General features: G+C 44.9%; 3 protein-coding genes across 5 annotated transcripts; 2 read left to right on the forward strand and 1 right to left on the reverse strand.

Annotated features, from left to right (window-relative positions):
* The first annotated feature begins 146 nt into the window (after positions 1–146).
* On the forward strand, positions 147–2,920 carry LOC133156544 (uncharacterized). The gene is made up of 5 exons (XM_061282355.1): positions 147–282; positions 826–919; positions 993–1,080; positions 1,157–1,397; positions 1,592–2,920. The coding sequence occupies exons 1-5, from the start codon at positions 207–209 to the stop codon at positions 2,215–2,217; spliced, it is 1,125 nt and encodes a 374-aa protein (XP_061138339.1). The 5' UTR covers positions 147–206; the 3' UTR covers positions 2,218–2,920.
* Positions 2,921–2,975: 55 nt separating this feature from the next.
* Positions 2,976–7,220, reverse strand: LOC133156531 (acyl-CoA Delta-6 desaturase-like). Of its 3 annotated transcripts, none has more exons than XM_061282333.1 (13): positions 7,140–7,220; positions 6,392–6,599; positions 6,220–6,330; positions 5,757–5,954; positions 5,585–5,686; positions 5,397–5,522; positions 5,251–5,311; positions 5,098–5,174; positions 4,600–4,697; positions 3,604–3,700; positions 3,445–3,524; positions 3,255–3,380; positions 2,976–3,187 (listed from the first exon to the last, which is right to left on the reverse strand). In XM_061282333.1, the coding sequence occupies exons 2-13, from the start codon at positions 6,581–6,583 to the stop codon at positions 3,136–3,138; spliced, it is 1,320 nt and encodes a 439-aa protein (XP_061138317.1). In that variant the 5' UTR covers positions 6,584–6,599; positions 7,140–7,220; the 3' UTR covers positions 2,976–3,135. The 3 variants fall into 3 exon arrangements, with proteins under 3 accessions (XP_061138317.1, XP_061138318.1, XP_061138316.1); XM_061282334.1 differs by having other exon boundaries at positions 5,397–5,483; positions 7,033–7,197; XM_061282332.1 differs by having other exon boundaries at positions 7,033–7,197.
* Positions 7,221–10,736: 3,516 nt separating this feature from the next.
* LOC133156540 (leucine-rich repeat-containing protein 10B-like) lies at positions 10,737–11,892 on the forward strand. The gene has a single exon (XM_061282353.1). It carries the CDS (start codon positions 10,737–10,739, stop codon positions 11,871–11,873), a length of 1,137 nt encoding a protein of 378 aa, XP_061138337.1. The 3' UTR covers positions 11,874–11,892.
* Positions 11,893–16,384: the final 4,492 nt, after the last annotated feature.

Here is a 16,384-nt window from a genome sequence, read left to right on the forward strand (position 1 = left end):
GGGCCCGCACTGATGACGTCACAAGAACAGACTTACTGAGACTCTGCTTTGTCCCTGCTCAGCGCTCTGCACCCTGTAGCACACTTTGAGACCACTTAGGAGCAAGCAAGTTTTTTTTTCCTGCCTGTCCACGTCTGTGCAGTTCACCCACTCAGCCGCTAGATGGAGACGCAGCTTAACGCACTGTTGCCGAACAGGCGAAGAAGATGCGTCAGCTACGTCACTGCTTCTGTATTGAAAACGTCTACCAAACGAACCTAAGCATGTCGTTCGCTTACAGAAGTAAGATTTCGATATTTTTATGGATATTATTCATACATTTTATAACACACAAGTTAGGACACGCGAGAAAGTCGACTTTGAGATTTCGTGTGCGACTGCAACTTCTATTTCGAATTCACGTGTTCAAGTGTTTGATGTGTGCACATGTATGGAGAAGACGTGTTCATTAGGCCATGTGTGTGTTTATAAATGGGTTTTGCTTTGTGTGTGTTTATAAATGTGTTTTTATGTGCCCTCATCAATTCGTTATATTGTTTGGTCGTGCGTCCCAGTGTGCGTTTTTCATGCATGTGTTTACGTTTGTGCTAGGCTGTGTATTTTGATAAACTAATAATTGCATCACAGTTTCTAATGGCTGTTGTAGACCAGACCAGTAACTGAGTTGTCATCAGTTCGCCAAGTTTTTGCAATGGCAATTTAAAATCTCCTAGTTTTCATTTAAGGGATTTATTTTCAGTCCGATGAATGAATGATGGAAGTAATGGTTCGCGGTAGGCAGGCCTTCATGTGTTCACTCTGTGCGCGCATGCATATCCATTCCAGTGACGGAACGAGACATCAGGAAGATGATCGAGCTCCGGGCCGCCAACAGCGCCATCTTCACGGGACAGAGGCACTCGGCCATGCGGGGCTGGAGGTCAGTTTGTCCATCCATCTGTCCGTCTTTCTACTCGCACGTACGCTAATGTTGACGCGGCGCTCGGCATCAGGGCCATCCGACAGGAGCTGGGCCTCGAGGGGATGGTGTCGGCGCGCCAGCTCAAGAAGAAGTGGGACAACCTGAAGGAGAAATACCGGGTGGGTGGAGCGCAACTGGTCAGTCGCAAGCCTTTGCTTTGTGTCGCTGACGCTGGACGAGTTTTCTGTGGCGCAGATTCTGAAGAACCCGCCGGCCGGGATGGAGCGATCCGGGCGACCCTTGTGGCGCTGGTTCCAGCTGATGGACCAGGCGTCCACCGGGCGTCTGGCCACCAGCGCCAAGCGGCTGGAGCCGTTGGCGCTGGATGACAACGACAATCACGTGCCTCGCTTCACCTTTGACGACTTGGCCCAGCACACGGCTCCGCTTGGCTCGGACGAAGAAGCGGAGGCATGTGACGAAGACGTCGACACGGGTGAGATTGACGCCCGGCCGGGTGGCTCGTTTTGTCACGTAAGGTTGTGCTAGGAATCTCTGCACGAGTTTTTTTTGTATAGTGGGCTATTCAGGCAGTTGATGATGTCAGCAATTAAAGGGGAACCCAAGTCTTGATAGCAAAACGCCTTGATTGCCGTCCATCCTTAAAGCGAGTGTTTGCGCACTCTTCAGCTGTACAGAACCTGTTGAGCGTGGACGTCCCAGAGGTGAACGGTGACGCTAAGATGGACACGCAGCAGGCCGCCGGCCAGCAGCTTCGCCCCCACGACATCGCGCTGCTGCACGAAGGCCTCGCCAGGGGCGGCCTCGAGGTGGAAGCAGAGGTGGAGGTACCGTCCTGCGGCAGCCCCTCCGACCACGAGCTGCTACGCGACAGGCAGGACTGGGACCGGGCCGCGCTGGAGCGGGACCGGGTCGCGCTGGACCGGGACCGGGCCGCGTTAGAGCGGGACCGGGCCACGCTGGAAAGGGACCGAGCCGCGCTGGAGCGGGACAGGGTGTGTCTTGATCGAGACCGGGCCTTACTAGACCGGGACCGAGCTTTCCTGGAGCGGGACCGGGCGCTAGCCGAGCGGGTTCGGGAAGAGGCAGCCCGGGCCCGATCACTGCTCACGGATGGCAAGAGGATGTTGGAGAGCGAGCGGGCGGCCAGGGAAGACAACGAGTTGTCTGGAAAGCAAGGGATGGTGCCGACTAGTTTCTATCAGAACTTGATGGCCATCGAAGTCAGACCTGAGCAGCTGGAGAGCACGCGGAGACTGGTGTCGTTGTTCAGTAAGCTGGTGGACAAACTTTAGAGGCTCGTCCCATTTGACCGGAATGCCTCTGTGAGGCGGTGCCAGCAACCTTTTACTTACCGCTGCGCACAAGTGAATGGGTATAATGTCTAGGCTCCGAATGGCAGACTTATTTGACTTAATGAATGTCTTATTTTAATGCAAAAAACATGGTCTTATATTCGGGCCAATACGGTATTTATTACCTCCCATTTTGTACATGTGCAAGCTAATTCGCAATTCTGTCTCAACCTGTGTGGATCAGGAAATGTACAGTTTTGGGTGTGCGCAACATTTATGTAAAATACAGAACATGCTTGGAAAGGGGATATGGCGTATGTTGATGCTTAATGGCAATATCAATCGGTGAATAAGGTTGTTGTGGAATTTGTGCCAGGAAGTTTGACACATTTTTCTTATGGTGTATGTATAGTCAATGAATTTGCATATTGCTGTTTACAGAATGAATCGGGAGATGCAAAAAGCATTACAGGTTCATATTCTACATTTGAATCATCACCTTAATTCTGCATGGAATCTGTAAATGATCGTCAAATGCTGTCAATTTTTGTGTCGTTTGTCTGCACGAGTGTATTTGTATTTCTACTGTTGTGCTTCAATTATGTAAATGAAGATTGAGTCCAAATCAAAAGGATTGTAAATACGATGGAAACCAGTGCAAGACAAGCTGATTAAAAGCTGGCAAATATTTGACGTTAAACAATCTTGTAATTCATTTTGGTTTTGGTGGACGTCAAAATCATCAATATTCCATGACATCACTGTAGTTTGACAACAATGTTGTCCCTTTATTAAAAGATGTTAAAAAGAAATTACATCAGTCCTCAAGAAAATCACATTCACACACTTCATTTCATAGTACAGTATCAAATACAATACAATCCCAGACAAAAAATAAAAGCTAATGTATGAAAATGATCATTTATGAAGATATGCATCAAGCCAGAGACTCCCTGAAGTCTTCAGTGAACTGCAAAATGAAGACAGCAAGTGGTTAAAACACCAAAATGGATTTTTGTCCAAATAGCAGATGTTACCTGAAGACATCAACCAGACCTTCCCCCATTGTCTTCACTTGGTAAGAAATGTTATGTTTCTCACACAGGGCGCGCACCAGTGGCGCCACCCGGTGGTAGTTGTGACGCGGCATGGTTGGGAAAAGACTGCAACGCACAATGTAGCCATTCAGCTTTCCAAGTTTCTTGCTATCCTGCTGAAAGGACTTACTGATGTTCTATCTGGAAATTGAGATGCCCACTGAACCAGTCGTTGAAGGGGGACTTTTCAATGTTGCAGGTGGCTTGTAGCTAAAGCACAAACGAGACACACGATGATTCTCAAGTAGTGACAACAAAATAAAAGTTGACTAGATTTCCAAGCTAGCACCTGCAAGCTGAGCCAGTCTTGATGCTTCTCGTGGTCAATGTCCATGGGGAGGTGATTCATCTGAGTCACCCACACGAACCAGTGGCTCTCTAGAAACCTGAGAAGCACACCAAAACGATGACCTTGAAGGTAAAGATTGAACGCTTTGATTTATTTGATGAATTTAGTTGAACAACAGTGGCCTCTGCAGGTGGTTACTGTCAGTACATGACCTATGCACAAGTACTGTAACCATAGAAAATGTCCTTTTTTGTTGTTTGTATACCAACTATCGGGTCTCTAGGGTACCTGTCCAATCATCAAGTATGAAATTAAAACAATCAAGGATTTTTTTTTCCATTTCTGAAAAGCATTCTGTAACCTCTCGGGTTTCTCTTCCCCTGATTTGGAAGCAAGGCTGGCTGAAGCTCTTGAGCCACTTGCCAATGATGGCAGGACAAAAACTGTGAAGCACGACAAATTCAGAAACACACACAGCCTCCAACAGTTGCGACGCCCCTGCTATCCTGTCAAAGCCAAAAGGTAAGCAGAGCTGCACAGAGTTTTATTGGACACACAGAAATGAAAGAAATGCTTTATTGCATCCAAGCAGTGGGATCAAGTGCTACTGTTAGGATGACGTCAACAGGTTTGCCGTCATTGAAATAGTAAGAGTATTTTGGGACAAATTAATTTCTAATATATGCAATGGCAACAATCATCTTCATTTATGTTGGAATTATTCACAAGCTTCCGAACGTCTTTGTAAGATGGACTACAAGAATGAGCGCGCACGTCGTTGCGAAGTAATATTGTCAGTTAATGGTCGCATAGTGTGACTTTGGTCAGCACTAAATCATTTACTTCACATTCGGGAGTAACCAAGGGCTCATTTTCCACCACAGTATTATTCAGCAATGATTTAAACCCACAACCCTGGCAGCCACAGCACATTAACTTTACATCAAATAGATGATTTGAAAAGGCATGAGCTTATTGAAATACTAAATCACTTACCTGACAAACATGATGAGCGCCACTGAGCCCAGGAGACCATAAAGTGGAACATAACAACTGAAGTATCGAAGGTAGTAAGAAAAGCACCAGACCATATCCTACAGAAGAAAAAAAAACGTCTTAATATAACGAACCGATGATAATTCTTTACTCTGTCTTACATAGTAAAACCAAATAGAAGCCATTTTTAAACTGAAGCCTATTGGGAAATGAAGCGGTTAGCAATAATGTACAATACCACACAGTGAATATTAAATGTTCTTTACTTTGACAAATTTTGGTAGACAAATCAGTGAATTATTTAGCATGCAAATGACCAAGGCCTCCAAATGAGGAATTGTTTTTGAGCACGCAAGCTAACTAACTTGTTAGCAAGTTAACTTGTCAGCAAGTTTCCTAACAACATGCTACTCTTGCTCGTCTTAAATATTTACAAGCAAAAAAAAAACTCTTCCTAACTGTTTCCAAATTCTCAATTGAGCAGAGGCGTCATCTTACCACCCAGTCACACCGTGAGATCATCACACGCATGATTTGAAGTTGGAAATAAATTGGAATTAGCAGTGGAGGTCCAACTAAAACGAAACATTGGAACATTGAATTCATTGATTCATATTGTATTTTAAAAGAGAGAGAAGAATAGGAGAATACCCAGGAAGAAGTAGTAGTGCTGATGGTTGTAGGGCAGAAGTTTGATCTTTTTGGTGCCATACTGTGAAAGAAAGACGATTGCTGGGTTAGGATGGCAGGAGCATGTTGGGCGCTGGTGGCTAGGCCAGCCATTAAGTAAAACTTGCCTCTACAGGCTGAGTGGCCCCGACAACAAATATCTTCAGCATGTTGACGTCGGGGTCTTTACTAAAGACGTTGGGTTTAGCGTGATGCTGAAAGTGTCGATGATTCCACCAGTTAGCAGAACCTCCCTGTAGATGAGAAAAGGTACTTTCCTTCCACGTCATTAGGGTTATACAAGACGTTCTGTTACCTTCAAATGCCCAATGAGAAATTGTTGCGTAAGATGATTCCATGAGGATTTCTTGAAGACAGACAGATGACCAAAATCATGCTGCAGCCATCCAGCCTGGATCTTACGAGGGAAAAAAGGCCTCAGTTTTTGCATAGAATAACTCAACAGGTAATCACGTTGTTGCTATTACCTGTGCAGTTGCCATTAAGATGGAACAGAGCGCCGTCGGGATCCAGCCGGTCCCCCCGAGACGTATGAGCAACCAGGCTAGGAGCTCCATCAGCAGGATGTGAGCCAAATGGGCTAAGAAGAACAAAGAGTGGGCCCGAAACAGACCCTTTTGCTCTGCATATGCATGTAAAGCCCGGAAGTCCTGGATGACTGCAACCTGGAAAACGGGGAGGAGCATAAACACGCACCGTGAGGATTTCGGAAATCCAACCGTTGAGACCCTCAAGTCACTCAAGACCTGAAGTTCGAGACCTACATGAATACCATCCTCAAAAAGGCCCAACAGAGGATGTAAAGAGGCATTGCTGGCCACAATATTTGGTCATGTGACTTTTGCAAGCGCAAGAGCAGCTGTGATGGATCAAAATTAGGAAAGATTATTTTTAATTCTTATTCCCAAATGTTTTTTTGATGGTTCTTACATTTTTCGCTCTGTCCTGGCTAGGTTCTGTTTCCGCCAGCTCTCCAATCAGCAAGGGCTTTAAAAAGCGTTGCACATACTTCTTGTCAGGATGAAAAGCAGTAAATGCTTCCTAGACAAAAAAAATATTTTTTTATAAAAACATCACACAAAAAATCCCAAGCATCACATACCGTGGCATCCTCTCCAGCATAATGCCGGATGACCCGAAAGCCTCCAGGATGCCTCTTGGCCCACTCGGTGACGCAGTACACCTTCCGATTGATCACCAACCACTGGTCATTTCTGCTGCAGTGTTTCTGCACCTCTTCCCAGGTGAAAAGAGCGCTTCCCGCTGGCTCTGTCTGCTGGTCCCCGGCACCCATTCCTCAGAGCCACAGTCTAAAGCACACAGTGGCTGGGAAAGTTGGTACAGTGTGCTGTGTAGACAGCTGCTTTTTTTTTTTCTCGTTTTTTTTTACCCGTTGCTGTGTGCTCGCAGCCTGCTTGTAACGCAAGTTAACGAGGACAATGAGCAGAGGAACAGACACATAAATAATTTATGATGAATTTGATATGTGGGATGCTGTTATTGTCAAATTGGACGTGCATCATGATTACGCACCTGAGCTCTGCTACAATTCATGTCATATTGTAATATTAATATAGTCCAAAAATAGACACGAATACGACGTTACCAAACCACATTCTAGCACTGTCACATTAATCGCAATAATATCAATGGCAAATATTTCAATATCGACTGCGAGGGTGTTTCTGTCTGCAGGATTGGAGCGTTAAGACAAATAATAAAAATAAATAAAAATAGACTCACATATTTTGCGCTTTAGAAGCACACGCGGGCGCGCCTGTACAACTCACTCATCCTGTTCGGATCAATTTATAAAATTGTGAACAACTGCCGAATTAGAATGTATTTACCTCGTTTTGCCTTGCTGACTATTTCATGGTGTCATTCATTACAAATTCCGAGGCGATCGTCCGACGGCTTTTGGACCAATCGGCGTACAGTAAATAAAGGACCGGCTTCATGTTGCCCAAATGTGTCAAATACGCCCATCTACTTGTATGAATATGGAGGAGTATTACTTTAACATTAGTATGCAGTTAGTGTTAATGTATTTTTTCTTATATTTTTTTCTATTATACAGCACTTGTACGTTTCTTATTAAAGTTAAAAAAATCAAACCGATGTAAATTCACATTAAAGGTATTAGCAGTATTTAATGATGGTTCTAACTAGATTTAAAATGTATTATTTCTGTCTGTCCGTCCAATATGTTTAGCCATATATGCAATTTATTAACTAAACAATTCAAATTAAAGCAATCATTTTGTGACTGCATTTTAATACTGACCTCAACCAGCAGGAAGTACAAACGAGCAGCTCAGACAGACACTTGTGCTCAGGTGGATAAAACACATGTACTCGCATCAGTGATCGTCCTAAAAAAAAATAATAATAATTTTAAATGACATGATTTGCGTTTGGAACATGGTGGAGTGCCTTGAAAACACTCCATGTGTAGTGATGCATTGGGTCACTGTCTGTCAGCGAGAGGTTGTCAGACGGGTGCTTCGCTTTATTTGCTGCTCGGTACCATCAAGCCACTATTTGCAGTCATCAAAGAAAACCATTGCCTGTCCAAAGATTAGAATGACCCGTAATGAAGCACACTGACAGGCTGTCTTTTTAAAAACGCCAAACACAATGACCTTGTTCCTTTTTTAAACAAAATTCAACAGTTTATTTGTTTCTCCATGCTGTAGTCCACACTCAAAGATCAAACACGAATAATAAAATGATAAGACAAATAAAATTGCTTATATAAAAGCAGAGAGCTTTTTTGGGGGGTTTGGAAAATAATGTGAGATTCATAACCTACGTTGGGCCTCTCTATTCCTCTGCTTCTCGTCCCGAAGTTCCTTTCCCGAGCTCCAGTGCTTCTTTAAAATCTCTGAAGCCAATATCTATGTGACATCGCTTTGAAAGAGGTCTGCTCTCAAAGCTCAACGAAGGTCTACATGCATAGTGTCTATTTGGTCGCCCTTCCAATCAAAGGCATCAAAGACACCAATTGTAAGTCATTCTCCTATGATATAATATGCTATCTAATTATAATTTGTCTACAAAAAGGATCATATCACAGATGCACAGATATTTACCACGGCATCATTTTTTCATTTGCATTCACCTCTACAGTCACATTCATTGACCTCTTCAGCTGTCTCGTCTGTTGTCGGCTGCTCTAAATGGGCCAAGTCATTTCAGGACAATGTGGAACAGAAAAGTGCGAATCAGCATATCAGACAGGATTATCCTCAAGCAGCCAGTCACCCCCCTCTCCCCTCGTGCCACCTCCTCGCCGGGCCGCTTCAAAAATCGAGGCGTTGAACATCTGACCTCAGCAGCTTTGCAAGGCTTTTCTTCACAGTCGTAATCCATTTACATAGTGGTCTGGAAGGATGAAGTCATTTCATAGACACATCTGACTTTTTTGACAAACATCATTTTGAAATTATGACATTAACATAGTACAGAAAATAATTTCATGTTTCAATGCCTATGATATCGTGATGGCCTTGAACACCAGACGGCCGAATAATACAAACACAGTGTATGATAAAGAAGAGTTTCACAAATAAGTGACAGCACATAATATTAGTTGTCTTTGTTAAGAGGGCATCAATATGAGTTTTGTCAGACTGTCTACTGCAATTTGAATTATGTGCTAGCATTAAACTCAAACTAGGGGACTTTTGTAAGTTTAGTTAAACATGCTTGCAAATACACTGGAGGTTCGGTTTTCGAACACAAGGCTGTTCGAGAAGTAAATCGTTCGAATTCCGAATCATATTTTCCCATTACAAATAATGGAAAAAAAATAATCCGTTCCAGGCCCAAAAAAACAACAACGCCTTTTTTAAGCATTTTTTTCGTTTGCGCATTTTTGTCCAATCGCGCAACTGCAGTGCACCGCCGAACGTGCAACGGTAGCGCGTCGCCGACCGCGCAACTGCACCGCGCTCGTCGCATTATTGTGACAGAGCGGTCGCTAAAATTTAGAAAATATTTTTAAAGTCATGATGTACTTTCCAAAATTTAAGTGGACCTCAGTACGCAGGGAACCGAATTTCGTCCGACATCCGAAGCAAAAAAATCTCAAATTTTTTGTTCGAATACCGATTTGTTCGAGAACCGGGACGTTCGAAAACCGAGGCTCCACTGTACTTATTAAAGCAGCACTGTTGAATTATTCACTGTCTGCTAATTGTTGCCACCGTTTAGTGAGCTTTTTCTGTTTGAACTGGAGAGAAACGAGGTCACTTGTAAGAAGAGGCGCCACTGTGCGTCATCATGCGGCACAAGAAGGCACGCTCAGTTTCAACTGTACTCACTTCATTTGATTGCACAATATTTATGAGCCAGAAAAATATTACACACATTATGAAATAAACTAAGAATATGTTCCGACCCTGTGGATTGCAAAAATAGTTGTGCATGTTCATTGTGACATTGCTCTAACAACAACGTGCATGTTGGTCAAGGACTGTCACGTTGTCCTGTGTTCGCGTGCCTGCTTTGTGTCCTGTTAGCCGAATGTTACCAGAGGTTGTCGTCACAGCTTTTAAACTAGTCAATAAAAAGCTGTGAGACAAACCAACGGCTCATATTTATTTCTCCGATTGTAAATACCATTCATCAGTTTCGCAAATATTTTCCCATCCATAGTTTCCACCTTAGCTTGTTGTCAGGTTTTCCTTTGTCATGAATTTAAAAATGAGGCAAGTTAGTATCAATTGATACTCACGCACTTGATAATGTGATGTGATGCCCAGCCGTTCCGGTTACACAGTGGGGGAGAGGGAAGGAAAGACGGAAGGAAAGAAAGAAGGGGGAGGAAGCGCAGCAGTTGAATGTGAACCTTCTCCCCGATGGCAACACGCGAACGGCTTGCGGTCAGCTTTGCAGTGTTGTTAAAATGTGCAATTACTTGCGCCTTTGTGGAACAGACCTTCGGATGGACCTCGGCCCGTTTCTAATGGGGACTAGCCGCACCAACTTCCTTTAAGTGTTTTTCGTTGCCGTCGGCGGGGTCACCGAGCTGAGGTGGACAGTTGCTGACAATGTAAAGCTAAGGTTGAACCTGTATTAATAAGGAGTGTTGATCATGTGACCTAAAAGGTGTTTAAAAATTAATGATAGCGAAGCGTCAGACTGGCAAAGACTCAACTCAAAACTGACTTTTATATATTTAACCTTGACTACCTGCAGTACTACTACTACTACTATTACTACTACTACTACTATTATTACTACTATTACTATTTTTATTACTCGGCATTGTGCTAGATGAAGGCACATAGAGACGCCTAGTGGAGTGCGGCATGGTGATAGTTAATTGGCCTGAGGCGTGATGTTTTTTTGCAAGCTCAAAACAAAAGCGGTTACCAAGTTTGTCTGTCATCACATCACATGACTGCTCTGACTCAAGCGCAGAGTCAGGGGGCCACAGAATGGGCAACTCCTCCGGGAAGGGCGAGGGCGATGAGGAGGAAGACGAGGTGGAGGGAAAAGACGGCGAAGAGGTGGGAATAGTGCAGAGGAAGAAAAAGAAGAAAAAAGAGGAGGAAGTGGAAGAAGAACTTCCACTGGGGGTGGATGAGTTGCTGGAAAGCGGAGATCCAGTCTTGGACTTGAGCTACCGGAAATTTAAGCGCTTACCTGCTCGGGTTTGCGGACTGACGCATGTGGAGAAGCTTTACGTTTGTGGAAATAGCCTGCGTGTTCTTCCTGAGGGTATCACCCAGCTACAAGGTCTGCGGATTCTTGCCCTGGACTTCAACAAGATGGAGGATGTTCCTCTGGCCATTTGTCAGCTGGCTCACCTCAGCCGCCTCTACCTGGGCAGCAACCGCCTCATGACACTCCCGCCCGAGCTGAAGAACCTTCGGAATCTCCGCTGCCTGTGGCTGGAGAGCAACTACTTTCAATGGTTTCCGAAAGAACTTTACGAACTTCCCAACCTAAAGTCCCTGCAGATAGGTGACAACCGCCTCAAGACGTTGCCTCCTGACCTGTGCCGCATGGAGACGTTGAGGGGACTGTGGCTCTACGGGAATCGCTTCCAGACTTTCCCCAAAGTCCTTCTAAGCATGGAGGGCTTGGAGATCCTGGACCTGGACCGCAACAAGATATCCGAGTTCCCCAACCTGAAGCGCCTCCAGTCCCTTCGTCTCTTCTCCTATGACCACAACCCGGTCAAGGAGCCTCCTAAAGTGGGTGAGGAGGTGATAGTGGTCGGGGAGGGCGCTGCGGAGTTTTTGGAGGAGCGTGAGGCCAGAAAGGACAGAAGACGACAGGAGGAAGAGGAGGCGGCTCTGGCGGGAGAGGAGCCCATCATTCACGGCATTTTGAAGAACAGCAGCGCCAAACGTGCTGCCGACGAAGAGGACGGGGAGGAGGCCGGGTCGCCGGTCCTCGGGTACGACGGCGGCGAGCTGGAGTATGACGAGGAGGCGTTTGAGTACGAGACGGAGGAACTGATCTGCGAGGCCGAGGGCTTGGAGTACGAGGGAGAGGACCTGGAGTACGACAGGGCTTACGTGGATTATGAATATGAGGAGGACATGGAGACGAGGGTAGAGGCATGACATCAAACCTCCAGACTATCTGCAGGCAGGTGGACAACAGGCTTCTTTGCTCCTGTTTATATTTACTTTTCTCTTTCGCTGTGAACATGAAAGTATGAGTTTCATCTCAGGCTACTGTGAAGCAGAGCAGAACTGTGCGTGTGTTGTAGTATTAAATTGCCACCCACCCGAGGAAGTCACTGTCAATCATTTCCGATTAAAGAAGCGCACCAGTTGCTCTCAGCTGCAAAATAGCAGCAGTGTATTGCTGAAATGGATTAACAGCATGTGCATTCATTTCAATGGGGGAAGAAAATTTGAGATACATTTGTCAAGGTCATAGACTACAAATAATGTATTTTAGTTCTTGCTATCTATGCCAACAAAGTATATGTGACAGGAAAAACAATTATATGCTGGTCCACTAGATCACTGGTCCCCAACCTTTTTTGCGCTACGGACCGGTTACGTGTCAAAAATATTTTCGTGGACCGGCCTTTATATAAATAAATAATACATTTATATAAATAAATAATACATTTATAATAAATATACAAGTATGATGAAATAAAGTGATACGACTGGCATAAAAACAAGTATAAACGACATGCATTTTTTATGATTTATTTATTAGTAATCATTTATTCATTATTTATTAAATTTTATTAATAAAACTCACCATTACGTTGAATTAGTGGGAGCACTGAGCTTGTTTCTCAGAAACGAGCCAGCCCCATCTAGGCGTACTCTAGGAGACAATGAGACCCAAAGTGGTTAAGGTTTGTCTTTTAATGCAGGATGCTTGGTCTCCATGTGCCGAAGCAGTTTAGAAGGCTTCATTGCCTCGTTAGCTAGCCCTGTCGCCACATATTATACAGAGTGCGCTTAGCGCGTCAGTCACCCGTGGCGATAAATCCATATTTTAAGTAGGACTCCAGAAATTTTCTCACGAGCCAACACTACCTAAATCTGAGGTGTTCGAGCGCAGCGACGGAGCCACTCGACAAAAGTGGCGAGTTCGGCGACCACTACGCTTTCACTTCTAGTCATTCTTATCCGTTCAGTATTTTGTTCCGCGCGCGTTGGGTAAGTACAAAATAGTGTTGGCTCGTGAGTGAACAATTCGTTCAAAAGAACGAATCTCTTTCAGTGAACGAGAGTGAACGAATCACTTCCTAAAGTGATTGGTTCTTTTTTTCAGTTCATATGACTTCAACCAGTAGATGTCGGTAATGCGCATTGAAGCTGGTGCCACCTAGCCGTAAAACAAAACGAAGAAGAACATGACGTAACTTCCCGTTCACGAACGCGTTGTCAAAGTCAAAGTCTGCTTTATTGTCAATTTCTTTACATGTCAAGACACACACACAGATCAAAATTACGTTCCCACTATCCCACGGTGACAAGACATAGTACGCGGTGTTGGTGGACCAGGAGAGGTCCTCACTGATGTGCACCCCCAGGAATCTGGTGCTGCTCACTCTCTTCACCACAGCACCGTCGATGGTCAGTGGCAGGTGTTGGGTGTGACCCTTCCGGAAGTCAACAACAATCTCCTTGGTCTTGTTGACGTTCAGCAGGAGGAGGTTGTCCCTGCACCACGTGGCCAGAAGGTCGACCTCCGACCTGTATTGAGTCTCGTCGCCCCCAGTGACCTACTAGAGTAGTGTCGTCGGCGTATATCAGCACGCGGTTGCTACTGTAAGTTGCAGTGCAGTCATGCGTCAGCAGGGTGAAGAGCAGCGGACTGAGCACGCAACCTTGGGGGGCCCCCGTGCTCAGCGTGATGCTGGCGGAGATTTTGTCGCCAACACGTAGCACCTGAGGCCTCTGACAGAGGAAGTCCAGTAGCCAGTTGCAGAGGTAGGTACTGAGGCCCAGCTTGTCAAGTTTGCAGATGAGTCGCTGTGGTACAATGGTGTTGAATGCAGAACTGAAGTCCCCAAACAGCAATCTCACATACGCACCTTCTCTTCTCTCCAGGTGGGTGAGGGCTGAGTGGAGGGCAGAGCAGCTGGCATCCTCAGAGGACCGTTTGGCTCGGTACGCAAACTGGAAGGGGTCAATGGTGGGGGGGTAGAATGGCCCTGATGTGCTCCATGACAAGCCGCTCAAAGCACTTCATGATGATCCGAAACATTTCTTCGCAGAGAAATGTTTTGGATTTGTGTAGGGTACATTGTGACAGCAAACGAGCAGGTGATCGAGCAAGCGTCTGATACGAGAGCATTGTGTTCGTATGGAGTGTGTTTGAAGTGAACAGCAGAGAAGAAAGGAACAAGGCAAAGTGTTGTGAAATAAAATATTACCTGTAATACGCATTTTGTCATTTGCTGATTGAAACTGCTAATTAAACTGTGAATTGAAACTAATAGGTAGAGAACTGAACTCTCGCTCTTTATATAGCTGATGTGTCTTGCGCATCCGTTCTGCGCATACTGTCATGGCGGCCTCCGTATGATATCCGGTCTGCGATGGAGATTAAAAAACAAACAATATTTGACAATAACACCATCAAGGATTGCACCATCGCATCAAACGATGGGTCGTCAATTATGAATTTTACTGACTAAGTGTGTTGGGCAGGATGGCTGAATGCGATGCGCGATTGACAACAAACAAGAAGAAAGGTGATTTCAAGGTTTATTTCGAGGGAGATTTTCTTCAAAAATTGTTGTACCCATGTATAATGCGCACCCCAGATTTTAGGACAATAAATTTGTTACATTTTGCGCATTATACATGGAAAATCACGGTATATGGTTTAATGGAGCAGCTCAAGCGAATAGTATGGAATGGCATAAGGTACAAGGCATCACCTGTGTGGAGTGGGCTTCTTCTCAGTAAAATATGTACCTTGGCTCAATAAAGTTTGGGAAATACTGTCCAAGTGTACCCGTTTCTGTTCGTGGAAGTATACATCACTTTACAGAATTTACACTGCGTCTGTTTAATGTACCTAGCGGCACACCTCAAGGCGACCATGTGTCTTGGATTTAGAGCTACAAAATATTTATGACGTGGTAAACACATGAGCCTCTTTCCGGTCTCAGCATTGTGTAAGCACTGCTGTAAAGTCCAACAAAGAAGCGTGCCCAGACCATAAAAGGCAAGTCCACATGGAGGTCGACTACAAACGGGTAGCAAGTAATGATTTTGCTCACTAGCGCTACCTCCTTGTAGGTCAGGGCCTCCGCTCCATCATCAACTTTGTATACTTATTTTTTACCCACTTCTGCATCCACACTTTCTCTACCTGTGTCTCTGAACGTGAACATGTCCTCCTCTCATCCCCACAGTCATTATTCATGGAGTGTTCGAAGCGTAACGCAATACTCGTATCTTTTTTCCCTCACATTGAAAGAGTGAAATATTTATCCCCCGCGCGCTGAAATATTCATGCTGCCGCATACTCTCATGTGTCTGCCTGTCTTTGCTACTGGTGTTGCCCAGCATACTCAATCTGATGATTGCTTTACTGGAATATTTATCATCCGAGGAAGACAAGATTCACGCATGAAGGGGAATGCATTAAATATCAAGATGCAAACAAATATATTTTTGATTATTATTACCAGCTCAGTGACCTAGTGGTAGAGTGTCCTCCCTGAGAGTGGAAGGTTGTGGGCTCAAACCCCGGCCAAGTCATACCAAATACTATAAAAATGGGACCCATGCTTGGCACTCAGTGTAAGGGGTTGTAAATGGGGTCTCTTAGATCACCAAATGATTTCCGAGCGTGGCCGCGCTACTGCTCCCTTCTCCCCCAGGGGATGGATGAAAATCACACGGGGATGGGTTAAATACAGAGGACAAATTTCACCACACTCAGGTGTGTGTGTGTGACTTACACTTATCGCTATCCATCCGTTTCCTTTTGTACGTGTCCTCGTTAATGTCACTACGTACACTATGATTATTATCACAGTTAGTGAAAACTATGCCGAATGCACCAGTTTTCTGAAGCTGAGCCGTGATTGGTTGGCAACTCTGATGTCATTACCAGTCGACAGCAAGTAACAAAATGGCCACCTCGGCGGTGGATAAAAACATATACATTTTGCTGCTTAATTCCTATTCCATAACCCCAATATTGATTAGAATGCCATGTTTAGATTAGTGGGACCACAGACAACATTTTGTAAAGAAATATTTTTGGCGAACTTAATGTCTTGTTTTGACAAAGCAAGCATGTATTTCGTATGCATGACGCAAGCACTGTGCACTTTTGGACCCTCAGTGTTGAGGCCACATGATGTGATGACAACACAAAGTGCTTGAGTCTGGGTTCAGCGCCGGGTGGCAAAGAGGCTGACACGCCACAGACGTCTGTGGGAATCTGTGTCGCACTCCCTCGCAATATTGAGCCTTTTTGTTTACACTCCTCTCATCCTATGTAGGTCAGCGAACACCGCCAAGTGGCACTGCAAGATTCTCAACACAAACGTGCAACTTCACCACCGTGATGCCATCGCTGCACAATCTACTGACAAATAATACTGAGATTCTGCTTTTATGGACTCAACTAAAAA

The sequence above is a fragment of the Syngnathus typhle genome, linkage group LG7 (genome assembly GCF_033458585.1).
Source record: "Syngnathus typhle isolate RoL2023-S1 ecotype Sweden linkage group LG7, RoL_Styp_1.0, whole genome shotgun sequence".
In the NCBI taxonomy this organism is placed as follows: Eukaryota; Metazoa; Chordata; class Actinopteri; order Syngnathiformes; family Syngnathidae; genus Syngnathus; species Syngnathus typhle.